Source organism: Hippocampus comes, unplaced genomic scaffold (assembly GCF_001891065.2).
Source record: "Hippocampus comes isolate QL1 unplaced genomic scaffold, H_comes_QL1_v1.1 scaffold345, whole genome shotgun sequence".
Classification (NCBI taxonomy): domain Eukaryota; kingdom Metazoa; phylum Chordata; class Actinopteri; order Syngnathiformes; family Syngnathidae; genus Hippocampus; species Hippocampus comes.
Genome location: NW_017805538.1, coordinates 1,695,721 through 1,713,822, shown reverse-complemented (window position 1 = coordinate 1,713,822; position 18,102 = coordinate 1,695,721). Strand labels below are relative to the sequence as shown.

Genomic DNA, 18,102 nt, shown 5'->3' with positions numbered 1-18,102 from the left:
AAAAACTCTACCATAATAAATACGTTATTTATCGAGTGGCTTTCAATGTTATTTAAAATAACAGCCACTCAACTAAGTGGAAATAATATGATGTAAAGAATACAGAGAATTTTTTTTTACATATTTATGAAAATAAAATTACATAAATTATAAAATAACATAAAATACATAAAAGTAAATTTACTTTTCTGAGAATGTTTAGGCCAGCAGAGAAGGCCTTGCTGGCCCTCAGGGTCCGCCACTGAATATAATATACCTACAACCACAGTACAATATGTAGATGGAACAAAGTATTTCATCGTCTTCGGGCAGCGAATGTACTTTTATTTTCTGATGGCCGCACACATATTTTCTGTCTTGAAACTATATTGAACCATGTTTACATTCTCATATGCACTGTACCATGGTTGAAATAATTGAGAGCAGGATGCAAAGCTGACTATTATCACTCATTCATTCTGAATGGAGAACTCACTCGAATTCATATCAACGGCTTGTCGCCCTCACTCTGCGGCGTTGGAAGGTCTCTCCCGCTGCTGGAGCCCTTTCATCCATTGAATGGGACCCGGCAAGCAAGCAGTGCGTGCGCCCGATTGCGAACCATCAATCATCAAAAAAAGTATCCATTAGTACGGATGAAATTATAAATATAGTTCAGTGCTGTTGTCAAAAACGATTGTGTTTATTGTATGTCGTATATGTATGAATGTGGCAATGGCTGGGGAATGGGCGTGTGATGCATCGCTGTTGGCCAATCAGATAACAGTGACAACTTGGCTCCGCTCGGCCTTGGACGGCTGGCACTTTCGAATCACCACCGAGTTGTTTTTGAAAATCGATTCAATCAGAATTGCTTGGCCGGGTAAAAATCTAATGTCGTTCGGCTCTTCAGAGCGCACCAAAAACGGCGCTAGACACTCGGCCCTTTGCCTGGGGACACGGTGTGCCAGTGCTGGCTGGTTTTGGAAACTTATTTTTAAAGGCAAGTCAAAATTTTTGGAACGGGGTGTATTCATTGGATTAATTATTTTGCAAATGTGGGACTAATTGAGAAAATGCAACAGTGCGTGACCTGCAGTTGTACTGATAAGTCTGGGAGAAAGGCTTTGAGCACATTTCATCGTGAAGAATGTGATTTTAGAATTTTGCTCATGAGGTCTATTCCTGAATGATACTCAAAGATTCGTTTGAATTTTGTCGTCTGAGCCATCAACAATGAAATGAAAGTAAAGCCCATCGGGACAAAATACGCTGTGAAAGGTCAACCTAACCTCTGTCAGTCACAATTCACGATCTTGCGATAATATACTCTGAACAGTGAAGTCTGTTCTTTGAGAGTCTCTCATATATATATATATATATATATATATATATATATGAGAGACTCGCAAAGACAGGGCAAACAACGGACAGAAGGGTGCAGTAGCCTGTGTTGATTTATTGGGCGGCAGGATTCTTCATGAACAAACAAAAAAAAAATCAAAGTAAGCCAAAAAATAAGGGTTTCTTAATTTTTTTTGGGGGGGGGGGTTATTAATACTAAATCTGTGCTTCATTTATGGCCATACATCAAGATATGAATGAATGTTTTTTTTTTTTGAAGCATGCTGTTCATGTTCTCAGAGTACTCGGTCTATGAAATTATTTGCAGCTTGCATGCGAGAATTCAATGACAACGTTGGGAGAAAAAAACGTACTGAAGATTGTTCACAATGGACAGCATCCTTAGCTCTCTGCGTCAAGACAGGCTTCAGACTCTGATTTTCTGGGATGGTATCTGAGTCTATTGTGTGTCAAGACAGTGATGCATGTTGAAGACATGACAATCTTGAACTGATGGAGGAAAAAAAAATGTTTCTGCACAATTTCCCTTGTTTGAGAGGAGCTGCCAAGGCTACAGAATGCTGCCAAAGAATAAAGGAGACATTTTCTTCTTGTTGAAAATAAATCTGAAAGGCAAACTTTCACATGAATCAGACTGAAGTTTTTCTTTGCAATGCGTGCGGAACGCGTCTCAAGGCAAGTCTCAACTCATCGTTTTCTCAGCGAGGTCACGAGCGATATGAAAGCAGCAAACAATCGGGCTGCAAAACAATTCATGGAAAATGGCCACAATTTCACAGATTTTTTTTTTTTTTTTTTTTAAACACCATCGGCTGCCTTGGTTGGCCAAAAGACATGTATAGGTGCACTGCCTCTGAATATTATGTGCTCTTTACCTACCTCTGTTCCTTACTATTCAGGTGTAGATGGTGCCGTTGTCATGCTATAGTCAACGTGTGTTCACCACTTCTTTTCAGGAATGTCAACCATAATATCACCTACTGTTTTTTTTGGGGTTTTATTTGCATGTACAACAGCTCAGCATTAAGTCAGTATCGTTGTCAATGCCATGCCATTTTTTTAAGGGTTACTGGGAATAAATTTCTTTGATTCATCACCATTTCACTTTTGTAGGATGTAAGGCCCCGATCTCCATCTCTCAGTGCTGACCTTTGACCCCAGATCTACCTATTCCTCCATCCTTACTGTTTGCACGACACCCAGCAGGGAGGAGGGGAGCACAGAGATGGGCTCTGATGATCCAAGAAAGAACACGGTAAAGTCCCTTTTTATTCTTGAGACTTTATATCAGTACATTTTAGTGTGTGATGTAGTTGTGCATAACTTGAAAACGTTCATATCTGGAAGAGAAACTCTGGGTCAAAGCTTACGTTTAAACAGTACTACTGTGCTGCACCCTAGTGGAGAACCGGTGAATTGCAGCATGAACGCACAAGAATTATCTTAGTAGGGTGAAAAGTTGCGCCATACCCGTGTCAAATCCGACCTGGCCTGTCCAAATAATTGTTTTGTTTTTATAACTGATAGGGAAGCATGGCGTGATGATTTGCTCATCATTTATGTCAGCATCTGAACAATGTCAGTGGGAACAAAAGCTATGTATGCGGGTCCTTTGAAACCAAAGACAAATTTAAGTTTGCTGACTCACGAACAGCAAAAGAACTTGCAATAATTACAGTTTGGACAGATGACTTGATGCATTTGTTGTTACAAATGCCACAACTGTCTGCGGTCGACTTATGTTAAAATAAATGGCACATACTTTATACTTTCAATGTTATCCTTTCAGAAATGGATTTTCTTAATTTACTACTCGCTTAAATCATGATAAATGCAAAGGCATTCGTATCATAGCATGACGAAGCGAAGATAATTCAGTTTATTTTTTGGGTGACTAATGACAGTGTTGGACTTAAAGAAAAAAATAAGTTTGACACCCAACTTTAGCTGGCCAATTGCGTTTTTTATTTTTCAAAGGAAAGGTACTTCCTTTCTATAGCAACACACATGGTTGGCAAGCACCCACAAGTAAATCTTGAGACGACTGTGAAAAGAGGCACACAAAAGACCCCAAATTGAACATAAAAAAACAAAATATTTATTCACTTCTTTGTGTTGTGTATTTGAGTCGACATTTATTGATACTGTCTGCAATGAGCAACACGGGACGCTAATTCTACAAAGTTTTAAAATAAACACTCAATTTGGAAACAGTTTTTGAGACTTTTGGTCGGTGAAGAGAGTCAGGACAGGTTCAATTGGTGCAATTTTGAATTCCAAATACACAAAAGGCTTTGGAATTTTTTTTTAATTTAATTTTATTTTTTTTTGCAAAAGGCAAATAAATGACAAACACAATTTTTCTGCAGTGTCCGTTAAACATTTTTCTTAACCTTTTGAAGGTATTCCGCACACACGGTCAAGTGCTCCATCCATCCCAATCCACTTTATTAGTGTCACATCTATACTGTCATGCGATCATAAATCAGTTTAAGTACCAGTCTCACTCGCGATACATGAGAATATTAGATACAAAGGTAAACGAACTGCTTCTTTCATTAGCTAGCGGCAACACAATTTCAAATAGTGACACTCGTGTTAGAAATACATGTACATCATTTAAAAATAAAGTCACAGTTTGTAACATTGGTCGACGGCATTTAAATAAGTCCTGCAGCATATAAAACATAAAAACAATACATACAAATAGTGAAATTATACGCAAGTTGTCCAACATTTTGTGCAGTTTGTTGTTTGATAGGTTTCCAGTGTTGTTCGGCGTGAGATGCGTTTTTACATTCACCCACACGTGCACTCTGCATCGCAGAGATATCAGCTACACAAGGCACCTAACAGGAAGCGGCTACAAATATCCGAAGCAGTGACAAGGCTGCGGTTCAGAGACAACAGGTAGAGAGAAACATTTCTTCTACTTCTTTCTATTCATGTACTGGAGCGGCAGCGACGCGTGAAGATGAGGAGCGGGCAAAAGCGAAACTGGCGGTCACGTGGGATGGACCATATCGGCAGTGTCGTTGCCACAGAGGCAACGACTGGAGGATAGCGTGAAGGACAAAGAGAAAGAAAGAAAACAGGAGAGGAGGAAGGGGGAATATTTTATGAAAAAAAACCCTGCTCTTCTGTGACCAAGGTAACACCGTAACAGGCATATTGGTCGATTTACAGCACAATAAACCAGCTGTAGCCTCCATGATGTCACATTGTCATTCTGCACTTCTGGTAAATATGAGGGGTGCAGTATTCACTCCACAACATCAAAGGCAACGAGACAGCGAGCGCAGTCACACAACTACTGCTGCTAGCGGAATATTCTTTGGAAAAAGGGCCACGACGAAAGATTGACTAGTCAACAGCTGGCAGGATACATGCTATTAGAATGTCTACCACACAAAGGCAAAACACAATACACACTGAAATATATGTAAGATGCTAGTTCGACTAGGGACATGGCGAAGCCTACAAGTGTAAACACGCAGGCCTCTGCCCTTGAGACACCTTTCTTACAGCGTTGCAGTGTGTCCTATGAAGTGTTTCTGGACAATGCGTTTGCATGCAGGGAGGACCAGTTTGTCCTATAAAGACACAGAGCACACGGAAAGTGAGAAAGAAAGAAGGAAGGAAGGAAGGAAGGAAGGAAGGAAGGAAGGAAGGAAGGAAGGAAGGAAGGAAGGAGATGTTTACTCGGGTCATAGGGGCTAGAGGTGCTCTCATGGTCATCATCAACAAAATTTCAGTCTGCATAGAAGACAATGGCTGGTTAACCATCATAATACAAGAAAATAAAAACCCAACATATCCCAACAATCCAATTGCACTTCAGAATTAAAGATGATTCCAGTGCTAATGTTAAGCTGCAAAGCTGTGACACTGAGCCCTGATCGGAATGTAGTCCTCTCCATAGTCATCCCACAATGCTTTGTGTCATGCTTGACTGCTGACTTGGCAACAGTCAACCCCTTGCAGTGTGGTGACGCATACCCGCTATTAGCGACATGCGTAGTGACATCGGGAAATGAGCTTAGCACAGCTCGACTTGGAAGCCATTTGGTCCATTTGAACAGCATTCAATTAGTTCTGCTCACGACACTGTTTTATGACAATTCATAAATTAGACCAAAGTCTCTGGTCCAGCCCTGCTGAAGGTTTGGCCCTGCTTTGACGTGTGGTTGACATCGGTGAATCCCAGCAGGGGCGGGAAGGTGCAATAATCTGGGGGCCTCTGCCAGCGTGTCACCATGGCTTTCTTGGTAAAAGGTTCAGACCTTGTAGGGTTAGGCGTGTTCCTGTGGATGCTGGAACCTCGACGGCGGCTGCCAGCATTGGGAGCAGCGTGGATAGACGACAGGGGGGTGAACTCGGAAAGCTGACCCTTGTATACTTTATCAGCATTCTGTGTGGGGATCAGAACGGAGAAAAAAAAAATCAATATAAATATGGAAGGTTGCCGAGGAGCTACTGCACACTAACATCCCAGTTGGGTTCAGTTTCAAAAGCGTGCCTCCAATTAAATCCCTCAATGAGCAGCACTTGATGTTTTTACTTTGATTGATCAACTGGGATATTTCGTGTACTTTTGCAGTGTCCTCATTAACAACGAACCATGCAAATAGAAACACAAGAGTGGTGAGCCCCGTGGGCGTTTTGGTCGGAAGGAAGCACTCGGTCACCAGAGGGCCCCAGAGGTCCAAACATCAAACCACCGAAACAGCCAACACACATGCACAACCACCTGATAGTTAAGTTCAAACTGCATTCATGTAGAAAAAAAAGCAACTTTATTAGAACAAGGCACCCACACCCACATACACACACACAATATAAGCTTTACCATGCTGAAGCCCTCTAGGCTTGTGTGACAGCTAGCCCACCTAGCAAGGAGTCAGAACTCAGGCAGGCTTCGACCTCCTCATAAGCTCTACTATCCGTCACATGCTGCATACACGAACACACACCACACACACACACACACACACACACATAGGTTTATATCAACATGTTTTTCTCTTCATAGCTGAATCCAGACGTGTGACTTCTGTTTCATGCAAATGAGCAGAGCAAAAGGAACGTGGTCGGAAAGAGGAAGTGAAGGCGGGCTGAAAGGAAAGGAAGCGGACGGGTCACCTCAGGGCAGGATTAGAAACTGATTCTGCTGGAGGTCTGAGACAGCATAAAGATGGTGGAAGGCTGAGAGGCTAGGCACCGACGTTTCATCTGCCAGGGGAGCGGAATTGCAGGAGGGAGGAGGAGGAACCAGGAGGTCAGATAATGAGGAAAAGAAGGGAAGGGCAGAAAGTTCACAGCTCAGAAGATCACTCAGATCTATACATAGATGTGCGGTATTTTAGTGATCAAGTCATTCAAACTGAAGGTAAGAGTGAGAGAAACATTTTCGGATCAATCAGGTTGAATATTAGCTCGCTTCAAGTGTAGGGAGGTGAGAAGGTTTTGATCACAGATCGTATGGAAGAAGCTCACTGCCGCGGCGAGTCAGACGACATTTCTAACCGGCCTATGAATGCACCGGGGCTGAAAGGGTTGGACAAGATTAAGAAAACAATTTCAAAATCAACACTTTCAGTTCCAAATGTCAATCACACCTACAGTGTAAGTGCAAACACAAATTCTATTGCACTGGTCTGAAGTGAAGTCAAAGAGCAGAGGCAAGCACGCAGACAAGACTGACTGACTTGCATCCGCGAGAGCAGGAACATAGCCGAGTCCTGCATACATCTGCTGAGCCACAGCCACTGATTAGACACAACACTGTCACGGTCTTACCAAACTTGAAAGCGGACAATTAATGCTGGAAGCCAATCTGCTAAGTTGGGCAAAAGGAAAGTGTTACCCGCTCGTGACTCGCACAACCAGGGCAGAGCTTACCTGTATACGTTCAGTGGTAGTGGGCCAAAGAGACCTCCAGATGACCTTCTTCAGCACATCTGGCAGAAGACTGGCTATAATCAACAGTACTATGCTCAGCCATGCAGGGCCACTGGACAACATCTGCATGAATACGTAGTACATCCTTTGGTAGTTGAGGAAGGGCCTGCGGGACACAAGACATTTCGGGACAACCAGTCAATCAGAGAACAGCTCTCAATATTACAGAGCGAAATGAGAAGAAGGGGCGGGGGGAATTGTACAAAGCCTACCAGATGATTCCTCCCCACAGTAGAGAGAACACCACAAAGAAGATAAGCGAGCCCCATATTACAAAGTGGTTGATCCAGGTCCAGTAATGTGTATCGAGGGCCAACTGGAGGCAGGCAAGACATGTCAATGTGTGTGAGCGCGAGTGTGCATTTGTGTGGATATGGGGTACCTTGAATGTAACTATGAAGACCAGCGCTGTAAAGACCAGTGTCCCAAAGGTCCAGTTTCCAAACATCTGCCGGGAGAAAAACAAAACATTGTTGCTGTTTGCTATCTCAAGTCACTTTAATTCTACAAACACAAACGCTGAACAGTAAAACATACAAGAACATATCAATGACGAATGTGTGCGTAAAATCAACACGAGTCAATCAATTAACAGATGGTGAACAGCGACATGAGGGAGGGACAACGGGGACTTGAGTATGCAGTTGTATGTTGACACAATGTTGGGTAATTAAATAAGCAACAACCAACAATAAATAACCCTGCTATATTTTTTGCTGATTATTGTTTTGTTCTGCACAAAGTAAGAAAAGACATTTTGCAAGGCGAATCTATTTCAATTGTCTTATCATAAGCGCTAATGGCCATTAGTGGATGGAATAAAACAAACAACATAAAGGTGCCAAGTGGGTTTTCACACTTAGCTTCCCTGTACTTCAACAACAGCAACAACAAAAATCCTCCCCCAGTCCGAACATCTTTTTGTTGAGAATGGATGCAGGCAAACAGCTTCTCATTGGCACATCATATTACGTTCTGTCACACATATACACTGTCAGAAAAAAAGTGCTGCATTTATGATACCTTTTTGGGTCCAATGGCTTGTCACTGAGGCAGTACCTTCTCGCATCCACTTAGGTTGTAACTTTTAAACAAGGTCCGTATTGGGACCCTCACAATTTGTACTGTTTGTGGAAAAATTTGTATCATAGAGTAATTTTTTTTTTCATCTTAGAGTACATATTTGTACTCGTTTTAGGCAAAACTGTAACTAAAGGTTACATCACATTTGCCTGCAAAGGGCGCTGTCTGGATCGGGGATGGGCAACATGATAAAAATGATTCCCCTACCACACCTGATCATTTTCAAGTTGTAATTATGTGCTTCATTCATATCAATTTGTGTAGCACGAGCAACTATTCACCTCTATAAGAGAAGAAAATCATGCTAGCGACAACCCTGTCAACATACAGAAGAAAGGAAAGCGTCCACCTTGTATATATCAAGATGTTCACAATCACATGTACAGGTGTAGCACTAGATGATGAGCGCATACAATGAAATTTGGGTAGTAAACACGCTTAAGAGATAATGATTAATGACATTAAGATGGGAAATGTTCCATATAGCGTACCACAAAGGATCCTGGGAACTGAAGATTGGTCAAAAAATACAAAAGTACACAGACAACAATATGTTTTCTTCGCAATAACCGTTGTCAGTTCAACGAAGTTTCCCATGCCCGGTCTAGATGACGACCCTTACTGCTTTTTTTAATTTTTTTTTTTTTTTTTTTTTTAAGTGCATTCAATACAACAGTGAGCTCTTTTGAAAGGCATCTGTCGAGGCCTTGCACTTGTTTGCACCCTTACATGCCACCATAAAGATGAAGAAACGGTCCTTTTACCAATTTCAACAATTTGTGAACCTTTCTAACCATAAAAAAGAAACAGACTGTCCCTAGGGCTTCAACCGTGAACCCTACAGGGTACATGACAAAAATTTGTACCTTGGAGAACAAAAAGTGGACCACCTACAGTACCCGTTTTTCTGACAGTGTATACAAATTGTACAAGGGAGGTTTGGAATAAGAGTAAACATGGGTGTGAGTGAATATGCACCTAGCCTACAGCTGTAGGCAAGCACTGAGAGAAGGGACATGAGATGAGAGGTGAGTGAGCGGGCAATGGTTGGTTCTGTATGAGGCAGTGTGACTGGGTCAGACTGGGACTCTTGGAGGGCCGACAGTGAGTTGTGGGCACGCTTACCATCTGTGTGTTGGTTGTCATTAGCTGGGAGGAGGAAAAGAGAAGCATAAAGAAAAGGCAACAGAAAGGTAAGAGGAGAGGAAAACGAAGGCCAGAAAAAGAAAATCATAACAGCTAAACCACAGTTTGGCGGCTGGAGGGGAAAAAAAAAAAAAAAAAAGAACTGATGCAAAGAAAAATAATCAAGAAGCTGACAAAGTTTGAGGACGGTAACATTGGCCACGAATGAAAGGTGGCAGACAGATGGTGGTGACATTTGAGCAGACAGTCTACTCTAAATGCTCTGACATCTAACACCCATCTGGCATGACAGCAGATCTGCACCTGGACATTGAAACTAAGATTAAACTCATTAAGACAACAGACTCAAATTGTTTGTGACTTGTTGCCTGACATTGTACTACCTGCTATTATTCCATCCCCATCCCACTTTGTCTTATTTATTATTATTATTACTATTATTATTATTGTTGTTTTGGTAACCTCAATGGTAACTTAAACTAGACAAAGCAAGAGTGTTGTTGTGGACACGCTAGTGCTACCTGTCCGTTGCTGGTAAATGTGGTGTTGTCAAACAGGAAGTAAGCACCAAAGAACATCACAATGGCATCATATACACCTAAGAGAGTCCAATATATGAAGATGGGCCACCGCAGTAATGAATTCTTGGCAATGTCCCTGTGAAGGTAAGGAAAAACCATGACCATGAGCAAAAACACACCTACCGGTACTCATCAATACTTCATTGACTCCTGATGGAGAAGCGCCAGATCAGGATGTGATGTGTTCATTTGAGAGAGTTACTTTTGATTCATCAAATACAGTTCATCCAGTCTACGGTATTCTTTGGAACAGTTACTGTTATGTCAGAAATGACTGGACAACGACAACGCTTTCAAACAAAGCATTTCAAATATCGTAACTCAAGTGAAATTGAAGAGTAGATTTTCAGACCAAGAAAAATGTGGTAGTCACAAATTATAGTCCATTTATGCACAGTATGTGGCTTAAAAGTGTTATTTCCGTTCTGGTTTATTTAATTATAGTGGTGTGTGGATAAAGGCAAAATAATCAAACTATTTTTCACTGTCCAATCACTTCTGGAACTACAGATATTGGTAGCTTTTACTGGTAGTGTGTGCGTGTGTGTGTGTGTGTGTGTGTGTTGTAGTCACTCAGAAAACGCCCATGTCAGATGAGCACAGTCGGTAAGTCAATTATGGTGCGCTCCAACCTGTATAGGGACGGGTCCTTCTTCAGGATGTCCATGTTGATGTGCTGTTCGATGAGACTGTAGACCAGAATGGGCAGGGAAGTGAAGCTAATGTTGTACAGGGTCAAGTAGGCTGTATCATAGAGTGGCTGAAAATGAGGAGAGACACGATGAGTGAGACATTTGATCATTTGTGGTGTCTTTCCGTGCTTCGCTGTGCTTGTGCGAGTGCATCCCTACCTGTTGTGAGAAACCACAGAAGAACTGGTATAGAAATTGCGGGAAGATGAAACAGACATTCTGCGGGAATAGAAGCATAAACTCGGTCGGTCTATCCCGCACCTTGCATGAAAATAACACGCAATCCACACTATAGGTACCCGTACCTTGTAAAAGAAGTACTGTACAAGTTCAGAGATGCGTATGTAGTAATAATGTCCATGGACAAGCAGAATCTTCTTCAGGTGTTTGAATTTGGGAATGGCATAGTCGCTGTTCCTCACTGCCTGACGTCCCTCTTTACCCATGATACCTGAGGGACAAGGCCAGTTATTTTGTCCCCTGTACTGATCCTCAATTTTAAATGCTTGAAAAAAAAAGTGTTAACCTATGCCAACATGAGCTTCGAGGATCATGCTGACATCATTGGCGCCGTCTCCAATGGCAAGAGTGATTGGATGCTCCTTGGAGGTCTTGATCAGCTTCACAATCTAGAAAGGTCAAAAATCAGAATAACGCCACCTTTATGAGTGCAAACCAGTGAGCCTTGCTCTTCTATTTTAGAATATGAAATTGGTAAATTCAGAGGCAGAGGTTGCCTTTGTACCTGCGCTTTCTGAAGCGGTGCCATTCGACAGCAGAGGACAGCACTGCAGTTGCGGCAAATTTCTAGGAAAATCTCTTTGTAGTTTCCTGAGTTGGAGTCTTCCTGGCCTGGCTTCATTACCGTCGAGAGGGTTGCTCCGTCGATGATGAGGCCGTAGTCCATGTAGTCACCTGATAAACTGCACAGTCACAAGACTGCAAGATCACACTCTGTGTGCTTCCTACGCGACTTCCGGCTGCAATTCTCCAAAAGCCGCCGACATCTTTCAAAACACACCCAGAAACGTCCCTGCTCATGCCGCCATGCTGCCTGAGGACGGTTCTGCTCAGATCAAACAGGACATCGTGAAGGCTCTGCTCCTCTGTGCGCTTGGTGGTCAGCTCCAGGATCTGCGTGTTGCGGTGGAAGAGCTTGCTGGCATAGCAAGTGGCGGCTGCCGTCTCCATCTTGTCACCGGTCAGCACCCACACCTTCATTCCAGCTTTGTGCAGGGACTCAATGGTGTCTGCCGCTTTTTCTTGGAGTCTGCAAAGGTCAAGTTTGAGGAAGGGTCAAGGAAGTAGCACATCAAGAGGGTTGACTATTTCATTTGCTGTGGCTACATTGAACAAAATTATGGGCACTTTTGGCAAAGATCGAAATGTTTTTCTACATCCACAAAAGGCCATTTTCCTGAAATGTTGTTCCCAAATCTGTCTAAATCTGTGTTGGTGAGCATTTCTCCTTTGTCGAGATAATCAGCTCGCAGGTGTGGCGTATCAAGATGCTGAGTAGACAGCCTGATTATTGCACAGATGTGCCTTAGGGTGGCCACACAAAAAAAAAAAAAAAAGACCACTCTGAAATGTGCAGTTTAGCACGCTGACACAGATTTGGACAAGATTAGAGGCAGCGTGCAATTGGCATTCGGACTGGAGGAATGCCCATCAGAGCTGTTGCCTATGAATTTAATATTCATTTCAAGCCTTCTCCGAAGGCGTTTCAGACAATTTGGCAGTACATCCAATGCAGGCCGTGTGTCACCGCAGCAGCCCAGGACCTCCACATTCAGCATCTTTGAGTTTACCTTGTGAAAAATGGGAGCATAAACGAAAAGGTGGTGCATTTATATTTTTGTGTAGTACACTAAACAAGAAACAAGTGAAGGGTGCAACGCAGGACAATTGTCTCTCTGTCTCACTTTGCAAAGTACAAGCTGCCCTGCAATGCCCTCCGAGCAAACAAAGTCTTTGCATGAACTACCAATTGCGTCCTTCAGAAAGTCGTTAAGGCAGTAGCATTCCTGGAATCAAGAACTGATTCTGTGGAATGATGGGAGAGAGAACTCCGAGACAAGAATACCGTCCATTCATCTATTTTTTGCTGCTTATCCAGTTTAGGGTTGTCCATGAGCTGAAGCCCATTTCAGCTGACTTTCAGCAATAGGAGGGGCACACTCTGTACTGTTCACCAGTCAATCGCAGGGCACATACAGACAAGACAGTCATTGACACTCACGATGGGCTTGAATTTAACCTATAGCGTGCATGCTTTCGGCTCAGGTGAAGAGAACATTCAAACGCCACACACAGAGTTCAGAGCCACGATTATCAATACTAAATCCCCAAATGAGTTAAGACGAGCCCAAATTGAATGCTGTCATCTACCTGTCTTCCACAGCAGTGGCTCCTAGCAGGATGAGGTCTTTCTCAATAATGTCATAAGCCTCCGCCAGACGTTTATCCCTGTCCTGTAGTGCCAACTTGGCTCGACTCAAAAGTAAGCACACCTCCTGGTACTGCGCTGGACTGAGCGGCCGGTATGCCACACAGAGTGTCCGAAGACCCTCCTTGGAAGAAATTCAGTTGGCACATTATGAATGCAGAGGGGATATAGAGTGCAGTATGTCTTTTGAGTATGCGTGTCTGCTCTCACCACTGCATTGTGCTCCACCCGAGCTCTGACTTGATCCACCTTGCCTGATATAACCCTTGGGAAGATGGAGGAATCTGCTCCTTTGCAGAAAAGGTACAGCTCACCTGGAGACATGGGCAAATAAACAAAGAAGAAGAAATATATAAATATATAAATCCGATGAGAAACCCAAACAGAAGATCCTTATTACCGGTGCTGGCCCTGACAATGACGCTCATCCTCCTTCTGACCGAGTCAAAGGTCAGAACTTCCAGGAGTTCAAACCTGATTGGGGGGTGGGGGGAAACAACATTGCATCCAATTAGCCATTTCGTAGATGCAGATTAATAATCCTCTGCATGCAGAGAGATTGACAGATTTTTTTAAAAAAAGTATCAAGGAGGGACACTAACCTCTCAATCTCCTCCTCTCGGTTCAAGATCTCCATGTGACTGTCTTTGAGTCTCAGATACGTGAAGCCAAGTCTTCAGCACAACAAAAATATTGCAACACACAAATTGTAAAAGAAGAGTCTTTACGCAAGGTCGCATAATATTTTTGACCGAACAATTCATGTGCATGAAAAGCACCTCTTCATGCCCTCTACAAGCGCCACCTCATCCGGAGATGACGAGATGTAGAAGGAAGTGGACTTGCCACGGTGGATGCCCTGCTTGATGCCATCTACCGTCTCCTCCTCTTTCACTTGCACAGTGTGGCATAAGCACAGCGCACGGAAAAACAACTCCTCGCGCTGCTGTTGTTTTGAGAGGCAACACAAGTACTCTCACTTACTTCAAGACAAATACTGCAGACAAACAGTCGATATGTGTCCTCACTCACCCTGGCCTCAGGACCTGGTGATGTGTCAATCATGTCCATGCTATCTGCACCAGGCAAAACCTAAATACATGAAATAATGAATGGAGGCAGTAAGGGATGCTGAAATTAATTTCACAATCGTTTGATGAAAAAAAGAAAACACAAGAGTTGTATTATCACCTGCCCATTACAAATAGCTTGGGCGACATAAACATGTCCATCCACACAGCACTCGATGAACTCCATGTTGTTCTCTGTTAGCGTCCCTGTCTTATCAGTAAACACATACTCCACCTGGACAGAAGAATTCAAGGCTACATCGATGAACATGCCAACTGGAGAAATGTTTTCACAAAGGGCAAGGCAATGGAGAACCTGTCCCAGCTCTTCATTCAGGTCTGATGTGTTGACCACTGCTCTCTCGCCAAGCTCCTGGTCAAACATCTCATCATCCCACATCATGAAATAGGAGCCCAGGAACTTCTGCATCTCCACAGTGACGTACATGGAAACGGGGATAATGTAGTTGAATAGGACCATGAAGGCCAGGAAGTCTGTGAAGGCTCTGATCACCTGTGGAGGCAAGAGAAGACCGTGAGAAGTGTCAAAAGGAATAAATAACACTTAAAGATAAAGAAATAACCAGCAGTCTGGAATGCTGCATTTAACAGACTCACAATGTTTCTCTGCCTCGCTGCCTCAGTTCTCTGATCGTACCAGGGCTCGTCTCTGATGGGGTCGGCCTGCCACGCATATTTTAGCACTGTGTTGACAAAGGCCTTGCTGATGAGAATGCATAGGTAGACCACCAAATAGGCGTTCATTGACCTGCCAATACAAAACCTGTTAAATCCCCATACTAATCCTCTGCACAAAATGTGTTTGGATATTAAAGCCGATGTAAAGGTAACGGTGGAAGAGGGGGTTAGCCGAACTGCCTCACAGTTCTGAGGTTTGCCGTTCAAATCCGGTCGCTGGCTTTCTTATGTGGTGAATGCATGTTTTCCCCGTGCTTGTGTAGGTTTCCTCTCATATTCAAAAACATGCCTCAAAAGGTAAATTCAATATTCTTAATTATCTGTGGGTGTGAACGCGAGTCTCAAGGGTTGTTTGTCAATATGTGGCCTGCCCTCGGCTGGTGACCAGTCCAGGGTGTATCCCGCCAGCGCAACCCTAGTGAGGATAAGCACTATGGAAAATGGATGAATAGATGGAACATTCCACTAACGGGGGTTGAAAAATGAAGGCTCCAGATTTCAGTCGGTGTACTTCCAGAAGTTGCGTGGATAGGAATGGAAAGAAAAGCTTACTTTTCTACTGCAGAGCGTTTCTGAGACTTGGACTGGTAGTTAAGAGCCATCTTTGTTTCCATCCCAGTGTAGATGGCAACTGCTGAAATAAGGAAATGGCAGAAATATTGGTTCGATGGGAACCTTCTCTTCAGGGAGTATTGACAAACAACATTAACAAATATGATGGTGAAATCTTCGGCCTTTTTGTTAAATTACCATAAATGTACTCTGTGTTCTTCAGTGTGGCACCTCTGAGAAGCAGGTTCTCTGATCCCAATGGCCTGTGAACAGTAACAATTGTAATTATCGCCTTTTCAGGTGCATCGGAACTTTACTATGCGGGAAAAACTTGCAATTTATATTTTCTGTTGGAGCACAACGTTGACTATAAAGCACGCGAGACAGCAATATATCCTGTATGTGAAAGGTACACATGGTAATATTACCTTGCCACTGGCTCATTGTTCATGTAAATGTTGATGCGACCAACAAACCTATTCAGAAAAATAAATAAATAAGAAGAAATATGTTTGGGAAAATGAATTCCTGGCTGGTGTACGCAGCAGCGGGTTTCACTGACTTGTACAGGTCTGGCTGTGGTTGTTCACATTCGATGGTAGCGTGGATTGAGTCCACCTCAGTCTCAGCGTTGTAAGCTTTGGTGTCCTGCACTGCATAGTATGTCTGCAAGTGGAGGAAATACAAAACATTCTCGGCACGGTCAAACACTTGATAGGCGGGCCGTGTCAAGTAACCGTCCGGCATGATAATAAATGCTCACGCACCTTGTGACTGCTCTCGCCATCCAGACTGGCTGTGGTGACATGGCAGGTTCCATCATCCCGGGATGAGGACAAGAGTATGAGATCGCAGGGGAATGATTCATCTTCCTTCACAAAGACTATGTCTCCCACCTGAGGCAAATCCAACCAAGAGGTATCTATTATCTCATTCATTTGCAATGTGTGTGAGTGCATTTGTGACCCAAAACCTGAGACACACATACAAGGGGGTGCAAAAGTAGGTACAGTATACACTTTTTATCATGAAAAAACAGGAGCTTTATCAATGGCCTAGTGCAGGGGTCCCCAACCGCCGGTCCGCGGACCGGTACCGGTCCGCAGGGCATTTGGTACCGGGCCGCACAGAAAGAACTTGCCTTATTTCCGTTTTATTTATTTCGGAATACGAAAGATGTTTTATTTTGAAAAATTACCGGATTCTCCATTACATCCGTCTGTGTCACGCTTGATTCACGTCAAGCCACGCTTCTCGGTCACGTGACCAATGACGCTCAAAAACAAAACGCTGAAGCCCGCAAAATGACTAAAAAAGCTGCTTGGAGATCGCAAATGATGGCGGCCTTAAAAGTACGTTCGAGACAACTGGATTAAAGTTATGGCTGAATACTCTGAGATCGCCACAATAGCACTGTTGCTATTTCCGACATCCTGCCTGTGTGAGGTGGGGAGTTTCTGCAGCAACGGCGACTAAAACAAAATTACGAAGTAGACTGGACATAAACCACACACTTGAGGTGTCATTGTCTCCTATTACCCCGAGATGGGACCGTCTGATTGCAGAAAATCAACCCCGTGGCTGTGGTGAGTCATCATTTTCATGCACTTTGAATTTGCATTGTATCGTATTTTGAAGGGATTAAACATTACCAGAGCGATAAGAGTGTTGCGACCAGATTAGACGCTCCTTGTGTTTATTATTATATTTTGAAAACACCACAGTTTTCATGCAGCTCATACCATATTATTTTGTTGTATTAATCCGCCACACCTTAAATGCGGGTCCCTGAAAATATTGTCTGACATAAACCGGTCCGTGGGGCAAAAAAGGTTGGGGACCCCTGGCCTAGTGAATATAATGGCCATTCATCGGGCCCCCGTAACCTATACATCTGTGGGGTCGTTCAATTTATGGTGAGATAAAGAAGGAAAAGAACTCGGTACAACTCTCACACCTTTGTACAGTACATACTTTTGCACCCCTTTGTATATGTGTGTATGAGTCAGAGGGCGAAACCTTGCTTTAGTATGAGGCAATAGAACATGCTGTTCGGCGTAAGAGTGACTGATTTGGACACACATATGCACAAAAACACACCCGCAGTTTGCGACTCTGCTTGCAGATCACTTTGCCATGTTGCAGCACGTGGACGGGACACTGGTTGACAGCGTTGTCCGCTTTGTGTCTCAGCCAGTCCTCGTAACCCTGAGAAATAGAGATGGTGGATGATGACAAAGGCCATGGCATGGCATGACATCAGGCTTTCGGGCTTCCCACCTGCTTGATAGCTGTAACTGTGATGACAAAGAAGAGCGGCAGTCCACTGGTGACAGGACTGGTGGGTGTGTCAATGATCAACTAAAAAACACAATGGAAAGACGTTTCGCAGCATGGAAATCGGCCGCAACAGTGACATTAGCTCATTGACAACAAGCAGTGCCCTTTAGTTCCATACCACGCAGTACAAATTTTCCTCAAATTCAAAGGCTACAAAAATAACTGATCCAAATCAATATGACTTT

At 43.3% G+C, this 18,102-nt stretch overlaps 1 protein-coding gene across 7 annotated transcripts in view; it reads right to left on the bottom strand.

Moving 5' to 3' along the window:
* Positions 1 to 3,423: 3,423 nt before the first annotated feature.
* atp11a (ATPase phospholipid transporting 11A) overlaps positions 3,424 to 18,102 on the bottom strand; it is a 39,418-nt gene continuing 24,739 nt past the window's right edge. For 2 of the 7 annotated variants that reach the window (XM_019878465.1, XM_019878466.1), the window contains 28 exons: positions 17,858 to 17,938; positions 17,678 to 17,785; positions 16,345 to 16,473; positions 16,140 to 16,243; positions 16,006 to 16,053; positions 15,776 to 15,840; positions 15,578 to 15,659; positions 14,945 to 15,095; positions 14,643 to 14,840; positions 14,448 to 14,561; positions 14,289 to 14,348; positions 14,036 to 14,202; positions 13,859 to 13,930; positions 13,657 to 13,730; positions 13,467 to 13,570; positions 13,199 to 13,380; positions 11,829 to 12,077; positions 11,553 to 11,730; positions 11,334 to 11,436; positions 11,113 to 11,258; positions 10,967 to 11,026; positions 10,748 to 10,875; positions 10,056 to 10,191; positions 9,514 to 9,537; positions 7,688 to 7,753; positions 7,518 to 7,621; positions 7,246 to 7,411; positions 3,424 to 5,755 (listed from right to left, as the gene is read on the bottom strand). In XM_019878465.1, coding sequence (XP_019734024.1) covers positions 5,474 to 5,755; positions 7,246 to 7,411; positions 7,518 to 7,621; positions 7,688 to 7,753; positions 9,514 to 9,537; positions 10,056 to 10,191; positions 10,748 to 10,875; positions 10,967 to 11,026; positions 11,113 to 11,258; positions 11,334 to 11,436; positions 11,553 to 11,730; positions 11,829 to 12,077; positions 13,199 to 13,380; positions 13,467 to 13,570; positions 13,657 to 13,730; positions 13,859 to 13,930; positions 14,036 to 14,202; positions 14,289 to 14,348; positions 14,448 to 14,561; positions 14,643 to 14,840; positions 14,945 to 15,095; positions 15,578 to 15,659; positions 15,776 to 15,840; positions 16,006 to 16,053; positions 16,140 to 16,243; positions 16,345 to 16,473; positions 17,678 to 17,785; positions 17,858 to 17,938 — 3,381 coding nt within the window. In that variant the 3' untranslated portion in view covers positions 3,424 to 5,473. Of the gene's footprint in view, positions 5,756 to 6,193; positions 6,298 to 6,486; positions 6,577 to 7,245; positions 7,412 to 7,517; positions 7,622 to 7,687; positions 7,754 to 9,513; positions 9,538 to 10,055; positions 10,192 to 10,747; positions 10,876 to 10,966; positions 11,027 to 11,112; positions 11,259 to 11,333; positions 11,437 to 11,552; positions 11,731 to 11,828; positions 12,078 to 13,198; positions 13,381 to 13,466; positions 13,571 to 13,656; positions 13,731 to 13,858; positions 13,931 to 14,035; positions 14,203 to 14,288; positions 14,349 to 14,447; positions 14,562 to 14,642; positions 14,841 to 14,944; positions 15,096 to 15,577; positions 15,660 to 15,775; positions 15,841 to 16,005; positions 16,054 to 16,139; positions 16,244 to 16,344; positions 16,474 to 17,677; positions 17,786 to 17,857; positions 17,939 to 18,102 lie in introns of those variants that run through there. The other 5 variants (XM_019878468.1, XM_019878469.1, XM_019878470.1 and 2 more) reach the window with 5 other exon arrangements.